Source organism: Quercus robur, chromosome 2 (assembly GCF_932294415.1).
Source record: "Quercus robur chromosome 2, dhQueRobu3.1, whole genome shotgun sequence".
Lineage (NCBI taxonomy): Eukaryota > Viridiplantae > Streptophyta > Magnoliopsida > Fagales > Fagaceae > Quercus > Quercus robur.
In genome coordinates, this window is record NC_065535.1 from 76,494,485 (window position 1) to 76,517,261 (window position 22,777).

General features: G+C 32.7%; 1 protein-coding gene and 1 non-coding gene across 3 annotated transcripts; one reads left to right on the forward strand and one right to left on the reverse strand.

Moving 5' to 3' along the window:
• Nucleotides 1-1,477: 1,477 nt before the first annotated feature.
• LOC126715082 (uncharacterized) lies at nucleotides 1,478-6,733 on the reverse strand. 2 transcript variants are annotated; one of them, XM_050415512.1, is made up of 10 exons: nucleotides 6,426-6,733; nucleotides 6,267-6,328; nucleotides 5,554-5,697; nucleotides 5,071-5,181; nucleotides 4,666-4,870; nucleotides 3,881-3,939; nucleotides 2,694-2,746; nucleotides 2,376-2,598; nucleotides 2,080-2,188; nucleotides 1,478-1,952 (listed from the first exon to the last, which is right to left on the reverse strand). In XM_050415512.1, the coding sequence occupies exons 1-10, from the start codon at nucleotides 6,649-6,651 to the stop codon at nucleotides 1,690-1,692; spliced, it is 1,455 nt and encodes a 484-aa protein (XP_050271469.1). In that variant the 5' UTR covers nucleotides 6,652-6,733; the 3' UTR covers nucleotides 1,478-1,689. The 2 variants fall into 2 exon arrangements, with proteins under 2 accessions (XP_050271469.1, XP_050271470.1); XM_050415513.1 differs by having other exon boundaries at nucleotides 6,267-6,351; nucleotides 6,426-6,572.
• Nucleotides 6,734-6,781: 48 nt separating this feature from the next.
• Nucleotides 6,782-6,854, forward strand: TRNAA-AGC (transfer RNA alanine (anticodon AGC)). The gene has a single exon. It is a non-coding gene; the product is annotated as a tRNA-Ala (tRNA).
• The last annotated feature ends 15,923 nt before the right edge of the window (nucleotides 6,855-22,777 follow it).

Consider the following 22,777-nt stretch of genomic DNA (forward strand, 5'->3'; position numbering starts at 1 on the left):
GCTTTTTGAGTTGTAGACAGTTGGCAATCCATGCATATGGTGAATGATAGTGAACCTGGACCCTGGTAGCCTTGTACCGGTGTGTGGTGCAAAACATCTTGCACATTATATGACGTTTAAGCCAATTACGGTAAAATTATCCACATTAAGAAAAGGCAAAAGGTAGAAGTGAACAAGAAGGGAATTCATACTATCCTTAACTACAAGTTAACCTGACTGCTCAAATAATTTAAGGTCCCAAAAAGAAAGTAATAATTCCGAAATAATTCAATGACAGCTCTTGTGGAATCACTAACAAGATAATGACTAATGAGCACCATTTATATGATATGAAAGAAGTGAAAGCATATGGGAATGAGAGTGTTTAAGGCAGATATTATCATGCATGTACGTTTTTCATGAAGAAAAAACCAATGCATGCTCTTTACAAACCAGTCTCGGAGGGAATTATTAATAAGATCCTATCAGAGGAGTGAGGAATGCTAAAAGGCCTCCTAACTTAATGGACATTTCTATTCATACAAGTGTAGTAATCTTTATGGACATTTCTATTCATGCAACTATGCAAGTGTAGTAATCTCATAGATTGGGCTTCTCAATGAGGAATGCTAAGCAAGGCCAACGTAGCTACTGTTCAATGCTATTTTATCATATATATGGAGCTGGATTTGGGAGATCCTCAATGTTACAGTCACTAATAGTGCAGAATAAAGAGTTCTAACACGACTAAGGTTTATGTTTTGTTTTTTGTTTAGCTAGATAGAAAGCATTCCAATTTCCTAAGTGCAAAAGTCGCATCATTAATGACTTTTTGTAAATGAAAGGTCTTTTTTGGAAGAATATCAGATACAAGAAAAAGCACCCACTATAAAATATGAGCGGTGCTTAACTAGACCTGAAAATATCAACGTGGAGCCATGTGTTTCCTTCAAGATGGACTAAAAAACAAAGGGAGGATAGAAATTCATCTCACCAAGGCTTGCCTGTTTAAGGATTTCTTTTGCATCTCCACCAAAAGTTTTGATTGCTAATTCATAGTTAAGATCTCAGTGGCCACTGGATTAACTTTATAAAAATTAAATGACTGACGTTAATTTGTGGTTCATAGCGGAAAATTCAGCTTTTTGTTGCATCACAAGCAAAAACGTCTTCTTCGGTGAAAAACAGAGAAGTCTGTCATTAATTCCAGCAGATTTGCATCTTTTCCCTTTCAAAAAAATCATCTATTGTGAATTGTGATAGGATCAATTTAGGACTTAAAAGCAACCACCATCCACCAACCAATGTAAATGATCTTGTACACTTTACAAGGTGCTTGAAGATGAAGATGGAATTAGCAACTCCACTATCAGCAAGTATGTGTGTACTCACAGCCACACCCGTGTGTTTGAGAATTCTTTAAGCTCCATCAAAGAATTCAGGCATGTATGTTTTCATGACGCTGAAGAGAACTATACATTTCAATGGAATGTAGATATGAGCCATAAAATTTACCTTTTAACGTGCAGACAACCACTTTATGACATTATTCACTAAAAATTGGATAGAGTAGCTGAATATAAGGGAACCTCAAACTACAAAATCAGATGCCACCTAACAACCAATAGCCAAAACTGAACAAGTTGGTTTGGTGATGGCTTAAAGTTCTAATGTACATATAACATAACAAATGCCATGCTATAACAGACCTTACTGAAATGGAACCGGAACACCTTGCCTCTTGTTTACAATAGCCATTGCCAAATACCGGGTACCCATTCCTATAGGCGCCTCTTCATCAGGTCCCTCCCAGAAGGGGGCTTCACCTTCACCCACCAGACGCCAGTATCCAGTTCTGAGGGACTCAGCTTGATCATCTGTGCAATTCTGAAGTAAAGCATCCACTCGGAAGTTTATCCCAAGAGAACCAAGAAACTGAGACTGAGTCATTGGGCCATGGACAGAAACATCTCCTGTAAAATGTTAAAATATTGAAATTTAGCTCTGATTCTCTGTTCCTCCTTTACTTTTTCAAGGGAGAGAGAGGGAGAGATTGAGAAAGGAAAATGTAGCTACAACAAATGCAATGGGGACATGCACCTGAAGCTTCCTCAGCAGAGTGCCGGATGGAAGCAAAATCAACATATGCACTGAGATCAGCAGATCCAGGATTATCCAGAATGTCGACAAACTTATGTTTTCGAATTGCCTGCAGATAATGTTATATTGGGAAAACTAATAAGAGGGGAGAAAAAACAAGAAAAGAGTATATCTCAGCAAAAAGATCCAAACATTTTATGGTAAACTAAATAACTGCTGATGGACCAAACATGAAGAATTCATCCTCTGATATAATGGAAACAGTACAATAAAAATAAAACAGCAAGGTAACAGACCTGCAGACTATCTGAGACTACTCCATTCAATCCATAATCAATTATAAGAGCCCCACCTCCATCAGAGCTTATTCTATCGGCAATGGTTTGGGTCAACTCCATTGCCTTGGGGCAAACCTCAATGTGATCAAGCTTTGCTATCTCTTCAGTCGCAGCCCACTTGCAGCGCTTCATCAGGAACAGAGTTGCAGGTGTAGGCTGAGGAGATAGAACAAAACGAAACCTGACCGATATTATGTAAAGAGTATCAAATAATTAATTTGTTTAGCATTTGCATCTGCATAGAGGCTAATGTCAGATAAAGTTCTAGATCTTTACGATGAATCTTCTGCCACATCAACCATCTTCTCACACCAGCCCCGAGAAGCCTTCTGTAGTTGAAGATAAATCCAGGATGAGAAAGTAGTTGAAGTATGCCCATGCAAACAAGAAGATATAACAGAGAGTCACTAGTATTAAACCTAATGGGCATAATGAAAAAAAATTCTGTAAACCTTCAAAACCATAATTTTTTTTTTTTTTTTTTTTGCAGCTACTTGAGAGGTTATCACAGTACTTCACCTAGAGTCAACAGGTGGCATCTCATTTGATTTCAAAAGAAGTGCCTAAGCACAGATTTCTTTCTTGGCTGGCTAGATAGTTACTTTTTTTTTTTTTTCTTTATTAGTAAGTTACACATGCATCCAGTGCATCATGAGACTCATGAGCCCACGACTTCACCCTACACCTTGTTCTCATAATGGAATGAGATGCCATTTGAGCTAGAGCTATGGTTAGCTGGTTGCCTTCTTATGGTTCCAGTTTGTATTTTGCTAGCAGCTTCACTTTACTTGCTGTAGATTAACAGCTAGTTTGTACCCTACACAAAGGAACTCATTCATCCAAAACATATACCATAGAGATGGGAATCTTAGCCTAGGAAACATATATAAATGGTCAAAGTCAAATACACATGAATGTATATCCCTTAATTTCTTCCTTATTTGGAAACTAGTTTGGAGGTTGTATAACATTCCTCACATTTTCACTTCATCTAAAGTGGGGGGACTACTGGGGGCATAAACCACATTATTGTCATAGTTTTGCAGGGTGAAGTTTATGTGCTAGTAAGCTATCATCATAAATTTTGAACTATCTATTATGATTAACTATTTCTTTTAACTTATTACACAGATGACATAATGGCTCATTGTTGATGAACCATAAAGAACAATCTTGTATGAAATATAATAACAGCCACTAAATAAACAAGATTAAAGCAGAAATATAGTACAACATGTGACTAAACTAGACTAAAAAAAGTCAAGGAACAGCTAAGGTTTCATAGAATTATGATACAACACATGAATATCCAATATTAACCTAGGGATTTGATTAAACCTCTATCTCTCCCATTTTCATACAAATAACAGTTTGCATAAGTTTCCTGTCATTGATGGTAATTATATATAATATAACAAGAGACACAACTATCATCCAGAACAACTCAAATTAATAAGACAAACCTGAAATTGATGAACTGGTAAAGCATCATAAAACTCATGGGCAATGATGATTGTAGGCACTGGAATTCGAGGAAGTAGAGGAAAAGTTGGTCAGGAAGATAGGAAAACAAACCATCACATTGACTCTTAAAAATACAGGAAAACAGGACACAGTTTGGTAATATCCCTCAGAGTCAAAATCAGAATTGATAATGAAGATATGCATTAGGCCATACAATTATAAAGCCTGGTCAACAGAGAAACTTCTCCAATATGATAATACATTCAGCATTTCATAAATATTAGACACGGTAACTCGAAATCTCTATCAAATTGAATTGCTTGTAGAATATAACAATAGCATCATTGCTGTCAAATCAGGCATTCTGCTTGCCAATCACAGCTGATTTGCAGAATTGTAAATAAAACATCTGCCTCCAAAGAACTGACATCAAACATCTAATAGTCTCTTTGCCTAGTATGATTGCAATTGCAGCACAAAACCTTTAAAAAGGAAAACATGAGGTAATGTAAGAAACAAGTGATTCATAGGATGATACCCTGAACATCTGGTTCATGTCCTCAAATATCATCCTATGAGATTACAGAACAAAAGTTTTGTCTAGGGATAGAAAATTAATATCTACTATCTAGAGAGATAAAAAGAGAGAGCAGCTGAGAGATCTTTTTACTCAATTTTCAGAACACATACAAACATTAATCACACACACACACACACATATAAGAATCTATCTATTGACTTGAACACTATTGTGTGTGTCTGCTTGTTTTAGATATTTTCATACATCCTGAAGGAACCTGTTCCAGTGCAGCATGCCATGTCACAGGAGTCCCAGTCAATGTGCTGACACTTCCTTTGTTAACCTTGTCATCGGTATTATCTTCATCCTTGCATTTCAAGTTGCTGTGCTGAAGCTTCTGCAGTGTTGGGCTACATTCCACCATATGTATTTGTAATGATTCAGTGAAGTTCTTAAATTTGGAGGCACCCTACAATAAAAGCTACAGTTCTTCAACCTAAAACTTGAACCCATGCCATATGCTTATTAATTAAACAACAACAAGAAGAACAAAAATCCAAGAAAGATGAAGGAATGTGAAGAAAAACTAATGTTTTCACTTGAACATTAATGATTAATCAAAAAACAAAAATCCAATAAAGAAGCATGACAAGGAATGTGGTCACTTACACGAAGAAGATCAACCATCAGAGTTCCTCGTCCTGGACCCAGCTCAACAAGGTTAACTTTATTTGGTTGTCCCATTTGCTCCCACAGGCACATGGCCCAAACACCAACCATCTGAAGTTACATAAGCAGGACATGAGAAATCATTCTTCTTGATTGCAAATCTTCAAAAATGAAAGCAACTCAGATAATAATGTTCCTTTTCCTAGAAATTAAAGCCTTCTTCTTCCGTACTTTGTTGGATTGGATTGCAGCTTTTCTGTCTCCCCCTTGTTTTTCTCTCTTGCACTTGTTTGATTATTGTATTTTGAATTGATTGTACTTCTCTCTTAGTACACCGGCGGTGTACTAGGTTTGCTTTTTTCTAATAAAATTTTTCGTAACTTATTCAAAAAAAATTTGTTCTTTTTCCTAATCTGTCCAAGAAAATCCTCAGAAAATTGAGAGGAGATATGAGCGACTGGAAGTTCAATAGTAAAAACTTACCTCCCCAAACATTTGGCTTACTTCAGGGGAGGTTACAAAATCACCCTCTGCTCCAAACACATCCCGATTAATGTAGAAACCAGCCTTAGGATTTGTCAAAACTTCCTCCATGTACTCAGCAATCGAAATTGGCCCACCACGGAACTGAGAACACAAAAGTAACAAGGACTAAGATCACAACTACAAGCCATTCCCTTATACAAACAGAACAATTAAGGCACATTTAAATGCTAAGTAGAAACAGAAATTACCAGAGTAGCACCAACATACCAAACTCTATAATTTGAATTTATCGCGGAACCAGAAATAAAAGCAAGTGAAATTCAATTTCAAAGTGTCACAATTTTTTGATATTCAGTTTCTTCTTATAACTGAATTGAGCAATGACATACAAAACATAATCGAACACAAACCCCGCAATCAAAATCATTAACTAATATTTTGTTCCTTTAGTTCCAATAAAAAAAAAAAAAAAAAAAGTAACCACTCTATACCTCCATTAGTTCCGAAGTGCCAAACCCATTAAAATTAGTATTGAATTTCAATCAGAGACAACCAGGAAAAAAGAAAGAAAGGGTATTTTCCATAATGAGCTTGTCAATTTCATATTGATGATAATGTCAACGTCCACACATTCACACCAAAAAAACCGCACTGTTTACACACAGAAAAATGCAAAACATTAAAGAGTGAAAAATGAACGAATTGCGAACCTTGATAATGCCTTTGAGGTGCTTGACGAGCTCGGAGTCCGAAGTAGGCTCATGAGAATGCTCTGTCATATTCAAAATTCACCCACTACAAATACGTATATGTATATATGTGTAAGAAAGCTAGAGAGAGAGAGAGTTGTTATTGAGATTGATTGTTACCAGGTGGGTTGTAGAGGCCGGAGCGGTCGACGGAGACGGTGGCTGAAGGAGGAGAAGTGGAGTGGTTTGCATTGTCCTCTAGGTGTTCGATGAAAGAACTGTTCGGGCTTTGGGACGATGAAGAAGAGGAAAAGAAACGAGGTGAATGTGATGGTGCGGAGTAGCGGTTAGCATTGGAGAGTCGACGACAAGAAGTGGGAGCTTGGAGCAGTAGACGTCTCAACATTTTTGTGATTTGTGATCTCTTTCACTCTCCTGTATGAGCTTCAGAGGGAGTGGTATAAACTGACTTCAAATGAATTGAAAATTGTAATAAAATTGATTACAAAGGTTCAATGATACTATGTGATGGGAATGGGGATGTAGCTCAGATGGTAGAGCGCTCGCTTAGCATGCGAGAGGTACGGGGATCGATACCCCGCATCTCCACTTTTTATTCTTCCTAAATTGCAATTGTTTTTAATATAACGTTTTTTTTTTTTTTTCATTCCTATTAATCTGTTTTTTTTTTTTTTTAATTTCTTTTTTTCTTACAATACATGACAAGGAAAAATCCTAGCCACTTTATTTTAAATCACATTTTATTTTTCCTAAATTGCAATTGTTTTTAATATAACGTTTGTTTTTATTTTTCCATTTCTATTAATCTGATTTTTTTTTAATTTCTTTTTTTTCTTACAATACATGACAAGGAAAAATCCTAGCCACTTTATCTTAAATTAACATCCTTAAGCAAACATGAGAAATAAAATGAAGATGATATAGAAGATAATTCATGATCTCGCATATCGTTTGAACTCAACAGGCTTTGATGAAACCACTTATTTTTTAATTTCTTTTTTCTTTTTTTCTTGCAATACATGAAAAGGAAAAATCTTAGCCACTTTATTTTAAATTAACATCCATAAGCAAACATGAGAAATTAAATGAAGATGATATAAAAGATAATTCATGATCTCACATAACATTTGAGCTCAATAGGCTCTGATGTAACGACTCATAAGCCTGTGTTTTTAAATGCTTACCAAAGATGTTCAAAAATATTCAAGAAATATATAAAATGAGAAATTAAATGAAGATTGTAAGGACCTGTTGACACCTCATTTTGCAACCCGCATTTAACCTCATATAGAGTGTAAAATGGTAATTTTGCCTTAGAAATATCCCTCTTGATTTTAGTCATTAGATTCTTAATCTTATTTCACCAAAATAATCTTGATATTGTAACAATCAAATCGATTGGTCATAAGTCCTAATCGGACCACCAAATTGAAAGTTATCATCAAATCAAGTTATCATCAAATCAAGTTTTAATGGCTGAGATGCACTATCACAAATTGAGTCCGACTATATGTGATTATAAATAATTGATTTAAATTTTTTATAAGTATAATCAATTTGAGATCAATGATGTGTCATAATTTGATTAGTTAGGACTATATTTTATGGTAGGGTTGCACACGCCTAATTAACTAGATAGTTAAACATTAATCATTCAATGAGTAATTTGTGCAATTATCTTTTAATTAGGGTAAATTTGGAACTAATTAGATCTGAAATGGAAGTGATTGTAGCCTATTAATGTTAATTAGAAACTAATTTTGGATCTATTAATGCTAATTGTGCTGAAATTGTTTTTTAACAAATGACCTCTGCTCACTATTTCATTAATATCTCTCAGAATATTTTGACACTATGAATGAGATTAATTTTCCCAGAAACTAGACATTCAGGGTTTCAATTTGAGCACAAGAATGACACAATTTCAATCAATATTGAGTAAGATATGATTTTTTTGAAATTGACTCTACAGGCTGTTACAATAGTTACGGGAAAACCGAACTTTGCTTGTTCCTCACTCCTACCAATCTCTACATTTAATACACCATATTTTTCCAAATGCTAAAATGAGGTCTAGGTTCATGATTCTTTGTTAATCCTCATTAAATAGCATTCCATTCATATTTCCTCAACCACTACTATATAAACCCCCCATCTCCTCCATTTGAAAGGAAAAAAACCCCATATCTTCTCCTCTCTTGAGTTTTAGGAAGTTGAGTAGTCTTGTTATATCTTGGTCTTCTTAAGACTCAAGGTATTAAGTGACACTTATTTTTCCTCTCCTAACTCTTCTTTTCCTCCACTCTTATGACCTCCCTCAAGAGTCATCTCCTCCACCATATGAATCTTGCATGAAGGTATAATCACTTTCCCTAATTGGTTTTTTGTGTTGCCATGATAAGAATTTAAGATTAAAGCATGTTTGAATGTTCTTAATTGTTCTTACATGTTTTTCATATGTTTTTGGTTGTTCATCATATGTTCATGCATAACATTAGTTTCGATCTTAAATCCACATCAAAAACATGAAAAATATGTTTGTTTAATAATTCTTAAATTTAGGATATCACCATCCACACACATTCACTAGAATTTATTTTTCAATTCAAATGAAATGCTTAATAAATTGAATTAGGGTTTATCACATGCACACACTTTAAATTCAACATGCAAATTGATTGATAATATATTGGATGATGTGATATGAATGTTAGCCACCATAGTTTAGAAGATCGGTTTCACCGGGTAAGGCGGGTGCCTAACACCTTCTCACTTTGTAACATAGCCTCCGAACTTAGATAAAGGGTTGATAAACCAATGTTTATCCTTATAATTTTCATTTTTTAGATTGTAACTAGGAAACAAAACTATATACTTTATCTTAGATTGTATTTAGGACCTAAGCCATATAATTTTCCTATGATCAATGTAAATTCAATTGAAAATTAATAAAATAAGGAATTTTTCAATTTTGGTTTTCTTATTTATCCCAATAATTAAATAAGTGGTGACTCTATTATAAAACCCTTAATATAAAAGGGAAAATATAACTAGTCGAAATTCCATTTTGAGAGGCAATAACACAACTTCACCCATTCACGTGGGTTTGGCCTAACATCATAAAAACGAGTCGGGGGCACGATCTCTCACAGGACTTGAAAAACTGGCTGCCCAAGCCCACTTAGAATTGTGGCTGGATCAGTTCAACCGTGGCCCAAAACAATGAATTTGTAAGAAAGGTAAACAAACAACAAGAGGGAGGCTCTGCTCGAGGATGAAAATAAGGAAGAAAAAGAAGAAGTGGTTAAATGGATGAGCTCATTTTTTCCAATACAAGCTGGCTCGAGGAGGCCACAGTTATACAAGAAATGTTACTGTTCACTCTCCTCTCTCATTATTCTTCTTGTTTCTTTTCTATATCTTGATACTTGTGTCTAGATCCATTTCTCTGTAAACCCTCTTTTTCTTATATACTCCTCCTTCCCTCACATCTCAACCTTCAATCTTTACCTAACAAATCTCCCCTCATGACACTTGTCTCTTTTTACATCTGAAGAAGGTAGTAGAAGAAGTCTGCTTAGTTATAACTTACACTATTCAGATCACTTCCTCATTAATGCAGTTGATAAAGTTGTTGCCCACCATTTGATGCGGAGGCAATAGGTTACTCCAAACTGGAAAGTTCCCTTATGTTCACTAATTCTCTTTCTTCAGATCCTTCTTTCCACTTGGAGTGCCTCAGAGTCCTTTGACTCACCCCTTTCTCTCCTCGGGTTACCTTCCTCCTCGAGCTCGTGGCATCCCCACACCAATATTGCAACTCTTCAACTTCATCCTCGGTCCTCGGGCACCCATAAAGATGATATAGAAGATAATTCATGATCTTGCATACTGTTTGAACTCAACAGGCTTTGATGAAACTGCTTGTTTTTTATTTTTATTTTTTTAACAATACATGAAAAGGAAAAATCCTAGCCACTTTATTTTAAACTAGCCTCTGAGCACGTGCACACCCCTAAAATTTTTTTGTGATTGAAAAATGTAGTAATTCCAAATTATAATTGATGCAAATTATTAACTTTTTTCCACAAAAAAATAAAATAAAATAGAAGAGCCTATGAGTACACGCATGAATGCGTGTTCAGAGGCTAGTTTTTTTAATAGAAAAGGCTTTTATGCTATCAATTTATTCTTCTTAATAATTTTTTAGTGGGAGTTATATATGAAGTTATTTATAATCTTAAAAGATAGTCATTTATTAAAAAAAAAAAAAAAAAACATAAAAATAACTAAAATAAATAAATAATTAAATTTGTATTAAATTTGTTAAAACACCTTGAATACAGAAAGGTTAGTAGCTTTTGAATACATTTGTGTAGTACCTTGGTTTTGGATATATACATTTGTGTATTTTTTGTTGTGCATATAGTTTTTTGTTTGATTTAATTTGTATAGCAATTTATTTAATTGTTAGGTTGGATTAAAATTGATTGGTAGCCGATTTTGAGTGTAATATATAATTTTCAATGTTAGTCATACCCTCATATTTAAGACACGTTTGGTAGACTGTAATAAACACTGTAATGTAATAGATATTCCTATAGCATAACTATTCAGTTGTTTGGTTATATTTTTATTACAATGAATAGTTATTCCTTATGAATAGCTATTTTTTAAAATGAGGAATAACTATTCCTTATCAAAAGTACTGAATATCTATTTCTTCACCTTATGTAATAACTTTTTAAAAAAATTTCCTAAAAAGCCATTAGTTGCCATATCTTCAAAAGGAAAGAAAATAAATTTTCCTTGTTGTTAATTATTAGCTCTATTTTGAACACCTTAAAATAAGTGTATTTTAGGAAATTTGACTTTAAAATAATTTAATTACATCTTCTTTTTATATTCTACTAAATTGTAGATGCATATTCAGGATTTTATTCCTAAATGATCACCAAATTAATGAATAGTAATACTTATTACATTCCAACTTAATGTATTCCTTATAATACTTATTCCTATTTCTATGTAATAATCATTACAGTATACCAAGCGTGCCCTTAATTTTCATAAAGCTAGAAATAAGATTAAGGCTCAATTGAAGTAAAAGAAAATTTATATAGAATTAATTTACTGAAACACTAAGAATACCATGAGTCCACCAATTTTCTAAGTTTAATATCAAGTGATGTAATTTATTTGATGTATCTATTTTTTTTTTTTTTTTTGAACCCAAGCCCAAAAGTTTAATGAATGAAAATTATTTCTTTTGGATTGTGAACTTTTTAATGACATAAAAAGATATATTGGTCATAGAGTGTCACAATTATCATTTTTTTCTTTTAAATGAGAGTTGTCAAATTTTTTATAAAAAAAAAAAAAAAAAAAAAAAAAAAAAAAAAAAAAAAATTCCTAAAAGATAGCCCCTTAGTCCTAAAAGGTAGCTAAAGACTCTTTACTTAGTGGACATCCATAACACAATTTTCAAATGCTAAAGACTCTCACGTTGTATACTCAAAAATTTTTTTAATAAAATTTTAAAAAATGGTAGTTATTTAATCCTAAAAAATAGGCGCTAAGTACACATCCATAACTACATTCTGATTCCGGATGAAAGCAAGTTCACAGATTTCTTCCACGATTCTTATGTTTCTCATCACATGCAAGCTAAGCTTTACTTGGAAACAATTATTATTATTTTTTGGATAGGGGAAACAATTTCTTTAATACTACACACTTGACATTGTAGATAAGCATTCATTTTTTAAAGACCAATTTTTAATAATAAATAAAAAGGAAAAAATATATATATATATATATATATATGATAAGTAATTTTTATTATTCCCGTTCTATTATAATTAATCTCTATCATTATAAAGCTTAGACACAAAATTTTCAAATTAAAAAAAAAAAAAAAAAAACAAAGGACAATATTAAATTTCATATGGTAGGATATTTACAAAAAATGGTCATTAACAACTACTTGATAGATTGACTACTACTTCGCTCACCCAAATTTATCCAATGTGTCTGCTATGCAATTTAACAAAATTGTTGATATGTCACCCTAAAAAAAATACAAAAAAAATAGAGAGTAAGGCTTAAATGTAAGAAAAACAACAGGGAAAAAAATAATAGGAGGAAAAGAGAGCACCACTTAAAACACATACACTAAAATGATTAGTCAAACCCAATAGCCACACAAAAAAAAAAAAAAAAATATATATATATATATATATATTATTACCACTCTTTAAAAAAGAGTCATTAATTAAAGAAAATATTAAACACTCATCAAATTGACCAAATAAAAGAAAAGTGTGGCCCTATTTTGTAGACATTATTTTACGCGGGAGTTAAAAGATTTTTTTTTTCCCTTTTAGGCTACATTTGTTTCGGCTAAAAATGAATTCGGGAAAACAATTTACACCCTGCTATGTGTTTGGTTATGCATGGAAAATTGGGTCAAATGGAAAATCATTTCTGTTGACCATAAAATATGCCCTCTCACCCGTAAAACCATTTCAAGTTTTATTTTATCTTCAAATGATTTCCACCCCAGGAAAATAGAAGAGAGAGAGAAACAGCAAGGAGAGATCACACCAGAAGCAACCTAGCACCGGCGAGATCGCACCGTCGCCCCTAACCCCAGATTGCACCGACCTCGTCACACCCCAGCACCGGCGAGATTGCGCAGCCTAAAGCACCACTAAGATCGCACCCCAGCACCGGCTTGTCGCACCTTAGCACTAGCGAGATCGCATCCACTCAACCTCATCGCTGCATGTCTCCGATCCACCACCACCACCATCATCCAAGCTACCCTCATCCATGAGCTCCGAATCACATCTAAGCTACCTATCTACCCACATAACCCAATCCCCATTTCGGCAAACCCACACCCACCTTACCCGATCCACACCCACCCGATCTAGCTGCCGCCATCCTCCGTTGGTACCGATCTCTCTCTTTCCCGATCTATCTCTCAAGCACACTACACCTAAAGAACCTAAGCACATCCTTGCCGGTCAGATCGTCGTCCTTGTTCAAACCCATCCTCGTCGGTGATGCCCAGAACCACCCCTCGCCACACAGCCCCACTCGATCTACCACTCTCTTTCCCTCAATCTCTCACTCTTTCTTCCTCCCCCTCTCTGTTTGATCGAGTTTGAAAGTTTAATGGTTTTATTTTGATTTTTGTTTCTTTAAAAAGTTTATATCTTGCAATTTTCTATTATAAATTTGTTTGGAAGCTGAGAAAATATGAGAAACCAGTAGAAAATTTGTATTTTTTAGAATGCATGTTACCTAACACTTGAAAATATTTTCTAATAAAATTTTCAAAATGCAACCAAACACTAGAAAATATTTTCTTTTCCCGAAAACATTTTCACCTGAAAACATTTTTCACTCGGAAAATATTTTACACTTAAACAAACGCAGCCTTAGACTCTAAATCACAATAAAAGAATAAGATTTTTTTTTTCCTAAACTCTAAGTCAACGTTCAACTAAATTTTTTTCTAAAAAAAATATCAATTTGAGTTTTAAAAAAGTAATTTGAATTCAAATAGAACTCATATTTAAAAATGTGAATATAAGATTTAGTTCAAATAGAAACGTGAATATAAGATTGAGTTCAAATATAACTCATATTTGAAAACGTGAATATAAGAACTCATATCTTATATTCACGTTTTCAACTAATATGAGTTGAAAACGTTTTCTTATATTCAAGTTGAAAGAGTTCTAATATGAGTTGATAATGTTTTCTTATATTCACGTTGAAAGAGTTCTAATATGAGTTGTGAACAAAACAATAGGAATATAAGAAAATGTGAGAGGATGTTAGAGTTTTTTTTTAAAGATAAGATAATGATATGGAAAAGATAATGATAAAAAAAAAAAAAAATGATAACAAAATAAGGAAACCAAATATAAACCAAATACATGAAACTAAATATTGAATGACAACTCATAAAAGCAAATGTAACAAAGAGAACCCAACAAGCATGAGACATCCAAAATAGAGGTGATCAAAGATACTTACATTTTGGCGGTTGACTACACTTCAAGTCCAAAGTCCAAACAGTCTATTGGAGTTGGAGAATAGAGCACATGAAAATCTTGAAGATCAACACCTTAGTGCGCATTCCTTGAAGTTTAGATACGAAAATCTTGAAGATAGACATCCCAGTACATGTTCCTTGAAGAAATATGTGAAAGAAATTAAAGGTGAGGTTGAAATATTTGATTTGTTTCTAGAATATAAGAAGTTGTTCATGAATTAGAAAACCAAAATAGAAAAGACCAATGTACATTGATATACACATACCATTGAGCGGGTGCAAATTTGAGCAGAGCAAATAGAAAAAATGATGATAATGGTGAAAAGAATATTAACACGGAATTGAGAGAATTGGAGAACTGAAGAAGAACCAATTTGAGTTTGAAAACCAACATGAGTGTAGTGGGAGTGTGGTCCTATTTTGTAGATAGTGTTTTATGTGGGAGTTAAAGAAGCATTTTAACCATGTTTTGCCCCTACTTAAATGTAGGGTATACAGGGTAAGGGTATTTTGGAACCAAAAAAAAAAAAAAAATCCGGTCCAAACAGGGGAAGCCCCTTAAATAATAGTATAAAAAATTACTAAAATACCCTCTAAAAAACTTTTAAACTGATCAAAATATCCCTAAAACCTTAAAATAACTGAAATACCCATAAAACCTTAAAATTTTGAAAATGGCTACATTTTTTAACTTTCAAAATTAATTTAAAAAAAAAAAAACTAAAAATGAACAAAATGGTGCTAAAATACAAAGAATGACGTAAAATATTATTGAAACCTTCCAAATGACTAAAATACTTAGAAACTTTGAAAATTACCATAGAAGCATCAAAACCATTAAATTTGGTCATATTAGAGTGATATTTTGTTTTGTTTTGTTTTTTTTTTTTTTTTTTTTTGTTGCGAGAATATTTTGGTCATGTTTGAGGTTTCCAAGATAGTTTTGTGATTTTTGGCATGTCATGAGTATTTGTCCAAAAAAAAAAAAAAAAAAAAAAAAAACCAAACGCATTAGAACATTTGTGCTACCATTAAAAAAAAAATGGCTTTAATATATAGCCACCATAGTTGAAAAGGTCCTAGACTCTTTAGTGCATTCTAGTGGATGTGAAGTGACAAGAATACATAACAAAATTGTATGAAAGTCTGCCATCACGAGCTATTTTATTTAGCTTTTAACTTATTTTATTTATATAAAATTTTTTAAAACTTCAATTTTCCAAGTATAAGTATACTTCTTGAACTCACTTTCAACAAAATAATAATAATAATAAATGAAAGACCAAATAAACTGAAATCTGATGATTACATACCACCACGCTCCGCAGCTCACGACAACTCACTCTAGCAACACTAACCCATTGGTAGCCCTTTCTCTTTTTCGTGGCTCCTTTCACCTAATAGTAATTTTAATTTAGCCTCTAGGTTGCCCCCTCCAAAATCTGACCATAAAGCCACAACTCATTTGATCCCATACTCAATGAGCTACGTTCGATTACTCGACGTGGTGGTTGGCTCTGATACTAAATGTTAGGAAACCGCGAGTAGAATTCATCCTTGAAAATCGGCTTGCAAGGGGAGGGTGTTTAAGAGCTTATAAACACATAGTTAAACTTACACTTAATTCATGTGGGACATTAAAATCATAACATTCTTGCCCTAATAGTAATACAAGAAAGCTCAAGATATGAACCTAACTATAATACTGATTTTCTACTATATGGCCTACACTTCACCTGATGGATTCGATATTGGTACATCATTTTTTATTCCATCATTGTTAAAACGGTTCTTGTAACTTATGCTGCCTTTTATTGGTAAGGATATATAGTTTCACAAACACCTCCTTCCTCTAAAGGTGTTGAGGCAGTTAGCATTGAGTATCCAAAGAATAGGGCAGAGCAAGACTCCAACTGAAATCATTCTCATTCTCCTTACTCATGAGAAAATACACCATGGATCCGGTGTATGTTTCTTCTCTCTTAAATAAAGATGGACCCCACACGTGTGGGATTCATTTCCATGTGAGAGGGAGGATACATGCACCGGATGCATGGTATATCTCCTCCATTCTTACAATTGCTGTATGGGGTATGTGAAACTCATTTCTATTAAATCCTTGATTATCATATTCCCTTTCATTGTCCAATATCTAAACTCACAAACATATTCTCTTTCATGATATCTTTGGTAAATTTTTAAGTTCATAACTAATACGCACTTAAAGACAATATTTTAAGAAAACCTTAAAACAACTATTAGAAAAACTAGTCAATAACCCATGCGATGCACGGAAAAGTTTTTAGTAACTATAAGATTTTAGCAAATCAAATGCTTTAAAATTTGAAAATCTTAAAAGAACGGACATTAGCACTTATCAATTTGTTTACAAAGCCAATGCTAAATAGATCTACAAATTGCATTCTCATATCCTCTGTCATTTGCAAGGTGACATGACTCTTTTCATTACGGTTTGCATCCTTCTATCCTTCAAAAGCTTTAAGAAGTGCCATGTGGTCACTGCATAAGAATGTGTATAAGGTTATACAAAATTTTGTCATTCTAATCAACATCCTAAAGCTAATATCCAATCCAAAAATGTGTAACCAATGTTACCTATTAGAGTGTTGTAGAAGGCAGAGAGTAGAGCAAACATTTTCTTACAACCACAACCATATGGCTTAGAGTTCTAACAATTATTCTAAGGTACCCAACAATATCAGTAACCCAAAAAGTATTGTTGTGATACATTTACTTTAGGACAAATAAATTTGAGCAATCAAAATCAAGCAAATCTATCTTAAAATTACAATTTCAGACACAATCACACAAGTCCACCATGAAATTCTACTTAAATTGTCTATCGCTTTCGTCGAACTATTTGATTAACAGGCATATAAACATCACTTAGTGTAAGTAAAGCCAATAAAAATCACCAAAAAAGGAAAACCATCTTGCTGGAAACATCACGAAGACCAATAAATTAGACAGAAATATAAAATTAAACAAACTCATTTCCAACATGTATCTATGAAAACTCAAAAATATATAACAAATTTTCTTCTATCTTCATTTAATAAAAAAAAAAAAGGATAAGAAACTGTTATTCTAACTTTCATAAATTGCACTTAAGCTGCGTTTGGATTGCGTTGATTTCCAGCGCGTTTGCGTTTTTCCCCTTTTTTTTTTTTTTCACGCGTTTTTGAGACTTGCGGTTACTGTTCATGCACCGTTCAATGAACAGTAACCGCAAATTTTGACTTTTCAAACTTTTTTCAACCAATCAGTGCACATCGTGTACTGTTTATGGACCCACAAATTTCACTTTTCAGCAACATTTTCATTAAAAATGGGTCCCACGGTACTATTCACACATTTAAAAATTATTTTGCTACAGTATTTTTCAGTTTTCAGTTTCAGTTTTCAGTTTTCAGCTGTATCCAAACAGACCCTTATATCTATCGCTTTCATCGAACTATTTGATTAACAGGCATACAAACAACACTTAGTGTAAGTAAAGCCATTAAAAATCACCAAAAAAGGAAAACCATCTTACTAGAAACATCATAGAGGCCAATAAAATAGACAGAAATATAAAATTAAACAAACTCATATACAAACACGTATCTATGAAAAACTAAATAATATATAACAAATTTTCTTCTATCTTCATTTAATAAGGAAAAATGATAACAAACTGTTATTCTAACTTTCATAAATTGCAAACAAAAAATGCATAGCTCAAGTTGTAATAACAAAATTGGAAAATTCTTAATGGAAGAAGGTAAGCTGTCTATGAATTCAACCGTAGATATAAGAGGCATATAAAAGCAACAATAACACCAATCAATCAATTATCCAACCTAGCACACACTATCCTTAAGTTGATCCTAGACACCTATTTTGGAACCCATGTTATACCCTACCATTCAAGAACTTAAGCGCAATTTGCGGCATGAGCTTGGAACTTTCTATTACATGACAATGATGAAACTACCAATTTTCAGCTCTTTCTCCCAAAATAAAACTTTTGCTCCACTGATACCTTAAGTTCCCTTCTCAATTGGTTTGGAATTCGAAGAAACAAAAGCCTATAGCAAAATGTAACACTAAAAAAAAGAGCTAAAAATAACTAGTAATGTGCCAAAAACAGTTAATCAACCTCATGCAATTCATTTATAAGTAATGTAAGTTAAAACAAATAAGCAACTATACTAAAGATTACATTTGTGTGTAAATATATATATATATATATATACACACACACACAAATTGCACATATATTTTCTTTCACGTTTTCACACATATTTATAAGAGCCTGGTAAGACACATTAACTAATGGTTCATAAGCACTATTTACCACGTTATAAGCTCATGAATGTTAAACACAATTTAATGATTTATACATTATAAAATAAATGGAAACTAAATGAAACTCACTAGTGTTTTACTTTTCACACTAAAAATCACATCTGCATTAGCAACTGCAGTTGGCTTTAAATGCTCCAATAGCCTTGATAGCCACCTGGACATCATTCCAAATTTACTACAAATGGCTAATTACTTACAAATGGCAAAACAATCTAATTAATTCATATAGGTACATTAAAACAAAGAAAAAACAGAAGAGCATGGCCATTATGATTGATAACTCACTTGAACATGATCAAATTAAATAGAGTGAAACTCCCCACATACAAATTCAAGCACAACTTCTGTGTTATTTGTTGCTAATAACCTGCAGTCTCTTATTCTTCTTTTATCTCTCTCTAGCTTAAGGTTTATGCTGAAAATAATCCGGCTTGTTTCATTAAAAAATTATTGTGAACTCTCAATATTCCTTGGCACTTGATGGATAGGAAAGGAAAATAAAAAGGGATAGAAAACACAAAGCATTTTAAAATATAAAGGCAGCCAAATGTCTTGTAACTTAAGTAGCACTTCCACTACCCAAAAAGTTGCGGAGACTCATTTTGCACAAACCACTACATAAAAGAATCTCAAAGCACTGTCCTAAAAAAACCAATCTGATGCAAGCTTAATAAATAAAAATTTCGGATATAATCTAATTTTTATCTTGTCTTCAAAATTTATCAATTAACCTTGACTAATTTTGTAACTTCAAGTTCAAATCTCAAATATGCAATTCAATCTGATTCGAAGTGAAGATCCTCCTGGGGAAAATCTAATTGTTCTAAATACAAGCCTGAAGCTTTTATTATAAGGTCAATTGTACAAAAAAACTTTGTATAAAGGTGTAATAAATGCCTTTTGATTTATTATGAATAATGCCATAAGAAACTATAAATGCATCCATATACCAATAATCACTTTCTTATATGCTTTGACACCAAATGGGTATTAATTAACTACATTTCACATCACTAATCCAATGAAGCTCACCAAAGACCACAAAACATTTATATGTAAATCAATAGTTTCACTACTTCAAATAGATCATAACACTATATCTTTGAATTCAGAAATATTTTTTGAGAGCAAAACCTTAGAAACCAAAAGTACACAACCTACTAATATTAAATCATGCACAATAAACATGCATATAGTGCCTATCAAAAAAAAAAAAAAAAACATGCATATAGTGGTAAACTTATATAATCTCTCAAACTTAACCCTCCAAAATATAGACATCTTGTTATTCCATAATTAAACTACAGTCCAAATACCTAACAGACACCTACTGCTTGACAAAAGTAGCCACTCTTTGCATTCAAGATTCAATCTTTCACCTATGTTTAGCCAGATCCTAGATTAATGTTCTTCTCAGAAATTGAATCTGATTGGTGGCAGATTTTATGGTTGGTTTAGAATAGAGAAGAAAGATCACGCCTTTTTCAAACATGAATTTTTATTTATTTATTATTAAATCAAAAAAAGAAGAAGAAACATATCATCATGATGCTATTTGGCGCAATGTTGAATAGTAAATCTGCACAAAACAATCACATTATGAATTAATCATTAATGGCCATATGTCTCCAATTTGTGTCACCAACAATAGAGTAGAAAAATATACAGAACAACAAATATAATGTTGACAAATAAGTTGAGCTAATTTGTTCCCTTTGCAATCACTTATATCACATATCTCTTTAATTAAGATTTTTATGTGTTTCATCTGCTAGAATAGCTTAAAAAGAATAATTGTTGGAGTTTCACTACAATTCTACTATAAAACAAAACAACAACTACAACCCAACTGAGAACAAAAAATTTCTTCCTACATTTTACAATTAGAGACAGACCAAAACAAAAAAGACATGAACTTGTATAGAAGAGGTAGAAGGTTTGAAAAAAAAAGGGGGAGGGGGACTGAGTGGAGACAAAGAAGGCTGACATTTTAGGTGCCCAAATAATTATTCAATCAAACAAACGATTAAGCTAAGCTAAATCAAATGTGCTAAAAAACCTAGATAGCAAAATAAAGCAAAACTTGAAGGTAAAGCAAAACTTGTAGGATTGTTGTTAGATTTTGAAGGTTGGGAGGCTCATAAATACTATCTCAACTTTCTTACAAAACCTATAGCATTTGATTTTCTATGAGTGTTTCCCTAACTTCAACAAAAAAGAGTAGAGAGAAAAAGGGGTTAGGAATTGAAATCCCTAAATTGACCCAAAAAAAAAAAACCTAATTAAAGACGAAATCCTTAAATTGACAGAAAAACCTAATTAAAGACAATAGGAAAAGAGATTATTCATAGATTAATTGAGAGATACTGAGAGAGAATGCTCTGATATGGAGGTTGGGTCGGAGATTGAAAACATTGGCTCCCATGGTCGTGCCCTTGCAAGCTTTCTGTGAAATAGCTTGGATCTGCATTTGAGCTGCCCCTGCACTCAGAATTATATTGGGTTTGCTTGGAAGAACTGAGGGTGAGAGAGAGGGGAAGAGTATTTTGGTTTGAGAAAGGAGAGTATATATATATATATATATAAATTTTTTTTTAGAATACTAAATATTCTTGACACACGCACGGGGAGAAGGGAGAAGGTTTTTAAAGAAACTTATAATGGTGTATATCCAAAAGGGCCTAAGTCTTGGATACACAGTACAAGATTTAAACCTTTTTAACTCACACTCATTTTCCAATGTGGGATTAACTCACTGTTTTTTCTTTTGAGAATACTAAATATTTTTGACACACACACACGAGGAGAGGGGAGAAGGTTTTTAAAGAAACTTATAGTGACGTATATCCAAAAAGGCCTAATTCTTGGAGAGTATATATATTTTTAAAAAAGAAATAAATCAGATTTAAATATTAAAAAAATGCTACTGTGGAAAATTATGGAGAGGTTAAAGGCTTCGGTTATATATATATTGATTAAGGATTTGCATATTAGATTAATTTATCTATCATAAATTTTACCCCAACATAAAACTTGAAAAATATTATACAAGTTGAAGCTCAAATCAAAATTATATACAAACCTCTTGATGTTTCCAGTTGTCTCAAATGTATCAATTGTCTTTAATTGATTATCAAAAAAATTGTCTTCAATTATATCGTATAACTTGGCAAATCAATGGGTCTTAAGCCAATTCTATTAATTTTTTTACTGTTTTGACTCAATAATTTAGTAGTTTGACTCAATAATTAAATTGATAAATCATACCTCTGAAGCATTTACCACATACACCTCTCGAGACTCACAATGACCAGATCAAAAAATAATTCGAGGGAGAGGATTGAAAATAATAGTTAGGTTGAAGTTGTATCTAGTGTAACTCTAGATAATTTTATACCACCTAATATATAACTTTAAGCAATGTTACGTCGCCAAATGTAACTCTAAACAATATTATTGAATTCATATTTTGAAAATCTCACCGTTAGATTATATGTTCTTTATATTCTTAACATGCATGCCAATTGGATTATTCACTTTTTGAATCATAAACTCATCTTTTACGTATTATTTTAAATTACAAAAACATAAATTTAAACAATTAATTAATGAGATGACTATTAATTTTTGATCACCTTGAAATATTGCAAATATAGAGAATAAGCAAAAATAATGTAATCCAATGGTGGATTTGTCAAAATTTATAATAAAAAAAATTGAGAGGTGTAACATTGCTTAAAGTTACACCATTATGTAATTTGAACCCAACACACACACACACATATAAGTTTATTGAAGGAAATTTTGATTTGCAAGTCAGTATTCTTACTCAAAAGTAATATGTTATCAATACAATATTAACGCATTCCATTGCCTCTGATTTTCCAATCTCACTCACACTTTTTTTTTCCATGATAATCAAGAATCATTTAATAACCAATCTGGAAAAACCAGCAAACAAAGGACAAAGTCTAGAATCCAGATACAATGACAAACAAGGCCTCACAAGGAAAAGGCAGCATCAACAAACAACAAAATCCCAAAGCTCCAACTATTGGTGCGACAATAA

Excerpts from the sequence above, each read along its gene's own strand:
- LOC126715082 (XM_050415512.1), bottom strand. The coding sequence starts at position 6,651 with ATGTTGAGACGTCTACTGCTCCAAGCTCCCACTTCTTGTCGTCGACTC. Across the intron at positions 6,329-6,425 it reads CGGCCTCTACAACCCACCTG|AGCATTCTCATGAGCCTACT; the intron begins GTAACAATCAAT and ends TGAATATGACAG. Across the intron at positions 2,599-2,693 it reads GATGTGGCAGAAGATTCATC|GTTTCGTTTTGTTCTATCTC; the intron begins GTAAAGATCTAG and ends AATATCGGTCAG.